The 9754-nt window shown below is 56.7% G+C and overlaps 1 protein-coding gene across 2 annotated transcripts in view; it reads left to right on the forward strand.

Moving 5' to 3' along the window:
- Positions 1-360: 360 nt before the first annotated feature.
- Ncf1 (neutrophil cytosolic factor 1) overlaps positions 361-9754 on the forward strand; it is a 10486-nt gene continuing 1092 nt past the window's right edge. Inside the window, exons 1-9 of one of the 2 annotated variants that reach the window (XM_033764899.1) lie at positions 365-680; positions 4060-4140; positions 4836-4911; positions 5064-5229; positions 6024-6088; positions 7442-7564; positions 7874-7981; positions 8845-8962; positions 9576-9683. In XM_033764899.1, the coding sequence (XP_033620790.1) occupies positions 609-680; positions 4060-4140; positions 4836-4911; positions 5064-5229; positions 6024-6088; positions 7442-7564; positions 7874-7981; positions 8845-8962; positions 9576-9683 (917 nt within the window). In that variant the 5' untranslated portion in view covers positions 365-608. Of the gene's footprint in view, positions 681-4059; positions 4141-4835; positions 4912-5063; positions 5230-6023; positions 6089-7441; positions 7565-7873; positions 7982-8844; positions 8963-9575; positions 9684-9754 lie in introns of both variants that reach the window. The other variant, XM_033764898.1, reaches the window with a different exon arrangement.

Consider the following 9754-nt stretch of genomic DNA (forward strand, 5'->3'; position numbering starts at 1 on the left):
CCGCGTGGAGCCGCAGGAGCCTGCACGGTCAGGGCCCCTCCTCCTCCACGGCCCCGCCCGCCCTCAGGACGGGGTTCAAGCGCGAAAGCAGTGCCTCGCCTGCCTGCCAAGTGCAAGGTCCTGAATTCGATTCCTGACCCCCTCCCCGCCAAAACTGGAAATAATCTGTGAGAATAAGTGCTGGGAAGAAAACACAGGGAGAAGCAGGTGTGGGTGTGAGGTTTGCTGTTTTATGCGGCTTTGTCAAAGAAGGTCATTCAATAGAGGCGATACTGGGAGGAAACCTGCAAGAAAAAGATCCGACAAGGGCTCCACACCTGCTAAGGCCCTGGGGTTGGGGCTGGGTGTTGGGTGTGTTACAGAGCTACAGAAAGGCCAAAGGGCAGGACCAGAGGGGCCGAAGGGCAGAGGTGGGAGCGGACCCGAGGACAGTCCTCCCCACTCACACCCACAGCGCGGGAGCTCAGAGGCCTCAGAAACTGAAAGAAGAAGCAGAGGCCTCTGGGCTTTCCCTGTCCCCTGCCTGGCACAGGAGCGACTTCCTCTTTTCAGATCATTTAAGGCCCAGCCCGAGTGCTGGGGGAAGTCGAGAGGCCGCACCAGCAGCCATGGGGGACACCTTCATCCGCCACATCGCCCTCCTGGGCTTCGAGAAGCGCTTCATTCCCAGCCAGCACTACGTGAGTACTGGGCGCGGGGCGGGGCGGTCGGCACGGGCTCCGCTGCCCCTGGGGCCACCTGGACGGCTAGGATCGCTGGGCACAGGGCTCCCCGGCCAGGACCTCGGCCTGCCCGCTGGCCGCCCTGTCACATTAGCCAGCCTCTCCAGCCGGTGACTCCGACACAGGCCAAGTGTCCCCTCTTCTGCCCGGGGCTGGGGAAATGCTGGCCACCTTGTCCCTGGGTCTCCGCGCCGAGGAGGGCGATGAGGGTTGTGCTTGGCCCTTGGCAGGGACGTTTGTGCCCAGGTCTCCGTCTCCCATTTCTCTTTCCTTTGTTCCTCTCAACTTTTAACGTTGAAAGAATTTCCCGCTAGCGCTTGGATGGTTTCAGTTTTCACATTAGTTCTCTCATCTGTTTGGAGTTTGTCGTGCTCTATGGTGAAAAACAGATCGTGTGGGTGGTAGGTGGGTCCTGGGGATGGAGCCACGCGTGCACACACACATGCGTGCCCACACACGTGTGCACACACACACACACACAGGCATGCATGTTTGGCAAACTCTCTGTCCCTGAGCTGCACCCCTGGCCCTAGATCCCATGATACCTTTACCAAAAAGGCCAGCCAACTCAAACGCAGTGGCACACACCTGTAATGCAGCCTCCTGGGAGGCTGGGGCAGGAAGATCGAAAGTTTGCACCCAATCTGAGCAATTTAGCTATTGAGCAAGACCTGTCTCAAAACAAAAGACTGAAAAAAGGACACACGATGTATCCCATGTGAAGGCCTTGGGTTCAATCCCCCCACACTCCCGGAATAAAAAATAAAGCCAACCACTAGCATTTAAAAGTTACCTTCACCCCTGTTACTTGAGATTCCACACCAATCATATGCTGAATCCCCTAGACATTTGCATCTACTTCTAGATTTTCCATTCTGTTCCATCAGTCATCTGCTCATATACCTCAGCCTCCCGAGTGCTAGGATTATGGGCTGTGCCGCCACACCCCACTGGGCTCCTTTTTTTTGGTACCGGGGATTGAACTCGGGCTCTTGCACTTGTGAGGCAGGTGGCAGAACCACTGAGCCAAATCCCTGGCCCCGTCTGTTTTGTTTTATATAGGTATCCCAGCAGGTGTGAAGTACACTTTTTTTTTCCTTCAATACTGGGCATTGAATCCAGGGCCTTTGCACTGAGCTACATTCTCAACTCCCTGTTTCTTTGTTTTCATTGAAATAGAGTCTTGCTAAATTCCCTGGGCTGATCACAAACTTGCAATCCTCCTGCCTCAGCCTCCTGAGTAGATGGGGTTATAGGTGTGTGCCATCCTGTCCAGCTCTCCTAGCTGTTTTTGTATTTCCTTACGCAGGTTTTGTTTTGTTTAGTTTTATTCTTATTTATTTATCTATTTATTTTTGGTTTTTCGAGACAGGGTCTCACTATGTAGTTGAGACCGACCTGGAACTCACTTTGTAGCCCAGTGAACTCAGTGATCCTCCTGCCTCAGCCTCCCGAGTGCTGGGATTACAGGCATGTGCCACCATGCCTGGCTTTTTTGTTTTTAAATTATGGCTTGTGTGAGACAGAATTTGACATCATACAGCTCACCTGGGTAGAGTGTGTAATTCAGTGAGTTCTGTTTATTCAAAGCTTCGCATCCATCACTAAAGTCAGCTTTAGGACATTTTCCTCACATCTCCTCCCCACATAAACCCTGTACCTATAAGCAGTCACTCCAGGTCCCTGCCCCATCCTGGGGTGATACTGATCCATTCCCCGTCCATAGAGATCTGTTTATTCTTGAAATCCTATATAATGGGATCACACATTCTCTATCTGAGTTATTATTATACCCGAGCCCTCTGTTTCCCACCCGGAAAGACACACGCTGGACCCAGGAGTGAGGTCCCACTTCTGGCCCCAGGTGATGACGAGGGATCTGAGTCGATTGGAAAGAAGCTGTGCTAGTGAGTTTTTTGCATTGCTATAACAAAGTATCTGAGGATAGGCAGCTACAAAGAGAAGAGGCCGCTGAGGTTCCACACTGCTCCAGGCAGGAATGGGCCTCATTCAAGGACTCAAAAAATTATGAATGCTGGCGAGAAAAAGAAGCCTTTCTTCTTGATGCAGGGAATATAGACCAGTACAACCACTACAGACACCGTTATGGAGACTGCTCAGAAAACTAAAATAGAAATCCCGTTTGACCCAGCTGGGCCTCCGGAGCATGTGTCTCACAGAGCTAAAGCCCTGCTAGTGCGGAGACCCGTGCACACCCAAGTTCAGAGCAGCATGGTGTGCTCAGCTGAGTCTTGGGAGTGGCTGCGTGTCTGTCAGCAGACTGAGTGGATGGAGCAAAGGTGGCTCATGCCTGTAATTCCACCACTCGGGAGGCTGAGGCAGGAGGATCGCTGTGAGTTTGAGACCAGCCTGGGCTACACAGTGAAGCCCTGCTAGTGCGGAGACCCGTGCACACCCAAGTTCAGAGCAGCATGGTGTGCTCAGCTGAGTCTTGGGAGTGGCTGCGTGTCTGTCAGCAGACTGAGTGGATGGAGCAAAGGTGGCTCATGCCTGTAATTCCACCACTCGGGAGGCTGAGGCAGGAGGATCGCTGTGAGTTTGAGACCAGCCTGGGCTACACAGTGAGTTCCAGGTCAGTGTCTCATGAGGACATAGTGCTGAGTGAAATAAATTAGAAGTGAATTAATGCATGGTTTCTCTTGTGTGAGAGACCCCAGAATATAAACAATTCATCGGGCAAAAGAAAAGACTGATTACAGGAAATAGGGAGATGGATGTGTGGGGCTGGGCAGGATCAGAGGAAGGTGGGGTAGGACGTGGAGGGGGAAGTTGCGGTATGCATGTGTGCCAACTCCCCAGGATGAATAACGTAATCATCATGTATTGCAAATATATACTAATGTAAAAAGAAACTTAAAAGAGATTTCTTGAGGTCACAGTTTCAGCCCAAGCAGCATGGTGCTGGTTGTGGTGTGGGCCTCAGGACAGTGTCCTCTGATGGCCGAAGCGCAGAAGGAGCGACCCCAGGGCCAGCTGGGAAGCCAGGGCCAGTCCAGCTGTGCCTGGGAAGGAACCAGAGGGCCCTAGGGGCGGGTCTTAATCCACCCGGGCCACGCCCCACAGCCTCAGCACCGCCCACCGTTCCCCTCCTCTTAAAGGTCCCACCACCTCTTAACCTGGCCACCCTGGGAACCAAGTTTCCAAACCGTGCACCCTTGAGGGAGAAGCCACATCCAGACCGTGGCAGAAGCCGCCCAGGTCCCAGAGCTAAGAGCGGCAGCTCACGAATCCATGGAGCCCGGGCTCCCTGGAGATCTCCCAGAGCCCAGTGCCCCAGGCCCACAGAGTTGACCCCGTTGACCCGGCCACCCCGCAGGTGTACATGTTCCTGGTGAAGTGGCAGGACCTGTCGGAGAAGATGGTGTACCGGAAGTTCACCGAGATCTACGAGTTCCACGTGAGTGTGGGGCCGAGGCGGACCCGCACACTCTCCCAGCCCACAGCTAGGGCACTTTCTTGAACTTTACGAATAGTTTTACCAAACGTAAATTTTCATTGCTGTCAAGTATTCATAACAAAATTCACCATGTTAGCTATTTTGGGGTGTTCAATTCACTGGCATTAGGCACCTGCCCGTGTCTCCGGCTTTTTCCTCTTCTTAGATAGGAGCTAATTTGAGGGGTGTGAAGACCAAGCGTTTTTTTGTTTTTGTTTTTTTGTACCAGAGGATCAAACTCGGGACCTTATGCTTGTGAAGCAGGCAGTGAGTGGCACCACTCAGCTAATTCCCTGGCGGGAAGCGCTTTTTCCCCCCAGCAGTGGGGGTTGAACTGGCTTTGTACTGAGTTGTAAAACTGCTCACTTGCCCAGGCAAGGCATGCAATTCCTGCCTCAGCCTCTCCTCCAGCCAACTGGGATTCTAAAGAAGCTTCCTGTGCTGTGGGACTGAGACTAGGGAGGGGTGGAAGGAGGTGGGGTGGCAGCCGCTCTGGCTGGGAGAGATTTGGGGAGCAGAGCGAAGAGGCTGCTTTGGTGACGGGGTGCGGGTGGGAGGAGGAAGCAAGGTGCCCGGAAGTGGGCTTGGCTGTGTCTTTCAGTGAGGGAGGAAGAAAGGGAGCGTCCTTCACATTCCTGACTTTTTTTCCCATCTAGAAAATCTTAAAGGAAATGTTTCCCATCGAGGCAGGAGAAATAAACCCGGAGAACAGGATCATCCCGCACCTCCCCGGTGAGGCCGGGCCCAGGCCCATCTCGCCTCACAGTGTACCCCAGCCTCCCCGGTCCTCCCTCTCCCCTAAGGTCTCCCACTGCCCCACCCCCGTTCCCCTCACCTCTCCGGGTCCCCTCACCTCCTCTTCTCGTCCTACCCTACCGCCCCAGCTCCGCGCTGGTTCGACGGGCAGCGCACCGCCGAGAGCCGCCAGGGGACGCTGTCCGAGTACTGTGCCGCGCTCATGGCGCTGCCCCCCAAGATCTCCCGCGGCCCGCACGTGCTGGGTTTCTTCAAGGTGCGGCCCGACGATCTGCAGCTGCCCGGCGACAGCCCGTGAGTGGCGTGGACTCTCCCGGCCGGGAGGGGCGGGAATGGGGCGGGCAGCGAAAAGGAGCCTGCGACCCAGAGAGGCCAGGCGAGGGCTCAGCGTCGTGCAGCGAAAGGAAAGGAAGACGGGGGGCAGGGCTCATGCCGAGCCCCAGCCTAATGCCCAGCCGCACAGTGCTGAGGGATGTGCCCTGGCTGGGGACCACAGTCCTTGGTCTTCTACCTGACCGTGTGACCTCCTGGCCGTGGGCCTAGAGACCACCCTCTTACCCTCTTGCTGGGAATTGAACCCAGCGCCTTTACATTAGGCTATATCCACACCTCTTTTTATTTTTTTATTTTTAGACAGGATCTCACCAAGTCACTGAGTTTCTCAGGCTCCTGCCTCAGCCTCCCAGAAAGCTGGGATTACAGCTGGGCGCCCTGCACCGGGCCCCTTCCAAGCTCTGACTGAGGTTCCTGGACTTTAATGGGGGAAGGGAACAGCAGAGGCAGAGCTCCAGGATTGTGTCATTGGGGGCACATCAGGGTGTCTCTCCAGGGCGCCTCTGGGTGCGGGGCTCCTCACCCCTCTGGTCACCCGGCTCCCATGACCTTGAACGTTCCCCTGGCATCCAGGGTCTGTGGGAGGCCGGGCCTGTGCCCTCTACCCCCTCCTGGGGTGGCCTGGTGCCCCCTCATTCCTGAGCCCTGCCCCATTTCCCTGTTCCCTGACTCTGGAAAGTCCTCCTCCAGGTCTGCCTGGGCCGCCCCTACGTGGGGAGTGAGCTCAGCACAGACCTGGGTTCTCCGCTCCGCAGGGTGAGGAAGCCTGAGACCTACCTGATACCCAAGGATGGCAAGAACGGCAAGAGCAACGCCGCGGGTGAGGGCAGGGCGAGGGCCCAGGGCACCATGGGGACTGGGAGAGTAGGGGCAGGGGGTACCCCTGGAGAGCCCGGGGTCCCCTTGCTGGTGGCCCCACCTCCTCGCCCCTGTGCTGCAGTGGCCAGCACAGACCGGGGTGGAGGGCTTTGTTGCAAAGAGGCTGGGAAGGGTTAGGGAGCCGAGGTGGCTTCCCAAGGTGACCCAGGCCAGGTTTCTAATGGGGATTACGTGGCACTTGTTAACAGTAATCCCTAACATTCACCCAACACTTATTCCGTGGCATGCACTTTTTAGAATGTATTGATTCTAAGTGGGATGTGGTGGCACATGCCTGTAATCCCAGCAGGCTGGGAGGCTGAGGCAGGAGGATCACAAGTTTGAGCCCACCCTAGGAGGCCTAGTAAGACCCTGTCTCAAAATTTAAAATAATAGTAATAATAAAAAGGACTGAGGAAAGTAGCTCAGTGTGAAGGCCTTGGGTTCAACCCCCAGTACTGAAAATAGAAAGTATTAGTGCATAAAGCTGGGCACTGGCTATAGTCCCAGAGGCTGAAGCAGAAGGCCTGAGCCCAGGAGTCTGGGCCCCACCCAGGCAGCATAAGGTGAGCCCATCTCACAGAAAGCACTTGTTACCACCTGATCACATGTATGGGAATAGAGAGCAGGCACCCTGCTGCCCCCAGGTCCACAGCAGGGAGCGCCGGAAAGAAAGCAAGACTCTGCCCCGGGCTCTCGGGCACCAAGTTCCATAGCAGGATGAAGCCCGATCCCCGGGGGCCCAGCTAGTCTTCTGGTGACCCGAGTGAGGCCCTGGGTACCATCCCTGGCACCACAGGGAAAAGAGGTGTGACCAAGAGCGCTGACGGGTGGGACACGGTGCCCCAGGCCCCTGACACAGGCGAGGAGATGAATTCTCAGGCTCTGCGTGGGCAGGGCCTCTCCCTTCCCTGTGCCTGTCTGTGTGCCTGGTGACCTCTGCTCTCCCTTCCCGTCCCTCCCTTCTCCTTGAAGTATTGGGGACAGAACCCAGGCCCTTCGCACTGAGCTGGGGCCCAGCCCTTTTTAAAATTTTTTACTTTGAGGTGAGATGGAAATCATTAAGTTGCCCAGGCTGGGCTCAGATTTGCTGTCCTCCCGGATCCCTGGAAATCTCGCAAAGCTGGCTCTGTTGAACCCTGGAGGACCCTCCTACCCCACTGGGACCACTGACCTTGGCAGCTGAGGACTGGGTTCCTCAGGAGATGTCACTGTTGGGGAAGAGCTGGGTGCTCAGTGACCGGGGCTGCAGGAGCAGGACCGGGCTCGCCTGATGTGGATTTCTGGGCCGCTTACCCACCTCCCCACCTCTCAGACATCACAGGCCCCATCATCCTGCAGAGCTACCGTGCCATCGCCGACTACCAGAAGACCTCAGGCTCGGAGATGGTTCTGGCCATGGGCGACGTGGTGGACGTCGTGGAGAAGAGCGAGAGTGGTCAGTCTTGCACCCTGCCAGGGGCCTGGTTCCCCTGGGGCTGGGGACCCTGAGCGGGGGTGTGGTCCCTCTGCCGGTCTGGCTGTGCGCTCTGGGTCTGCTCGTGGGGGAGGGGACTCCGCGCTGCCCCTGTGAGCTGTGAGTGGGGGCGTGGGATTTCCATGTTGAGCTCAGAGAAGGTGAAGCTGATGAATTTAAGGCTGAATGTCTGTGTATCTTCCGTGTGTCTCTGTGTGTCCTCAGCACCCTCATGGTGAGGGAGGCTGCCAGGCTCCACCCCTCTCATTTACCTCTTCCACCCTGGTACAGGCTGGTGGTTCTGCCAAATGAAGGCAAAGCGTGGCTGGGTCCCGGCATCCTTCTTGGAGCCCTTGGACAGTCCTGACGAGGCTGAGGACCCAGCGCCCAACTATGCAGGTACCCAGCCTTCCAGAGCCCAGGGGTGAGAAAGGAAGGGGCAGGAGGGAACTGTGTCAAAGCGACGGCAGTGGCTACATAGGGGTGGCTGAAGCCTCGTTATCTCTGACTTGGGGACCCTGGTAGGTCGTGATGTCTTTGGTGAGGACAGGGAACCAGGAGGTGACAGAGGGGGAGGTGACAGTGGTGGCAGCCGAGGCTGCCTGGAGGTGGAGCATCACCACTGCCCAGAAGGGGGACTCTGGTGGCCCTGGGGCTGATGCATGGGGCTTACACTGAGTTCAAAGTCAGGCTCTGTTGGCCATTTTTTAAATTGAGAGATTGCACCAGTGTGGTGGCACCCACTTGTGATCCCAGCACTCTGGGAGGCTGAGGCAGGAGGATTACAAGTTTGAGCCTAGCAATTTAGTGACCAGTGAGAGCCTGTCTTAAAATAAAAAATAAGAAAGGGCTGGGAATGCAGCTCAAAGCAAAAGCCTTGGGTTCCATCCCCAGTAACAACAACAACAAATAAAAAGGAAAGGGGGGTTTTACCCTTTAGTGGATGATTTATGGCTCCTGTGGAAAAACTGGGAAAAGCCACACCGGGACTTAGCTGCAGTTAAGAGGCCCTGAGCTCCATGACCAGAGTCTCCCACGAAGGTCTCTTCGGGTACCCGGCCGGGCCCCTGAAGTTAGAGAGCTCTGGTCCGGCTCCAGGGGCGGTGGGGGCGGGGCAGGCTCAGGGTGCGGGTGCAGTGGGCAGATGCCCCGGGCTGGGCGGCAGAGGGCTGGGTGGCAGAGTCGTGGCGGGGATCCGTGCGCCTGCGCAGCTGGACGAAGCCGGATGCCCCACGCCCAGCCTGAGCCCCGCTGTCTGCCAGGCGAGCCCTACGTCACCATCAAAGCCTACACCGCTGTGGAGGAGGACGAGGTGACCCTGTCCGAGGGGGAGGCCATCGAGGTCATCCATAAGCTCCTGGACGGTTGGTGGGTGGTCAGGTAGGACCCCCAGCCCGCGCCAGCCCAAGCTGGGACGCAGGAGCCCAGTGCGCCTGCCCTGTGGGGCTGGTGTCCTGCTCCAAGGGGACCCCTTGCCCCTGGGACTCGGGTCCCTTCCTAGCTGGTGCTGCTATCCTCCTCCAGGGGAACAGCCAGCTGTGGGATTTGTTGCCCGTGATGACTGGGCCCACAGACCCTTAGTCCCCCCTTTCCTTTGAAAATGTACCTTGCGTTTCCTTTCTTCCCTCCAAATGAGGGTGGACCACTGGTTAATTTCTTTCTTCTTTTTTTTCTTTCTGGCCTGGGGGAAGACAGCCTCCCGAGCTGTCAGGGGCCTCCCACTCCAGGCTGGCCCCGCACTTGTTAACCTCAGCAGGCACGTGGAAAGCACCCACCAGCAGAGCAGGGGTTTGGTTTTTGCTTTTTTACCTTGTAGTGTTGGTGTTATGCAAAGATTTTCTTTTTGCTCCCAAATATACTGTCGAGCATGGAAAGGAAAATCTTTTCAACAATGGTGTTGGAACACCTGGATATCTATATGGCACAAAAAAGGCTGGGGCATAGGGGAAACTGAGGCCCACACCCCACGGCGCTCAAAGCAGCTGTCTTGCAGGAAGGAGGATGTCACCGGCTACTTCCCGTCCATGTACCTGCAGAAAGCGGGCCAGGATGTGGCACAGGCCCAGCGCCAGATCAAAGGCCGAGGGGCGCCGCCTCGCCGGTTAGCGAGGGCCCTCGGGCCCTGGGTTATGGGGATGGCGGGGACAGGCGGGGGGCGGGGGCGGGGGCGGG

Source organism: Fukomys damarensis, unplaced genomic scaffold (assembly GCF_012274545.1).
Source record: "Fukomys damarensis isolate Sample0158 unplaced genomic scaffold, DMR_v1.0_HiC HiC_scaffold_17, whole genome shotgun sequence".
Classification (NCBI taxonomy): domain Eukaryota; kingdom Metazoa; phylum Chordata; class Mammalia; order Rodentia; family Bathyergidae; genus Fukomys; species Fukomys damarensis.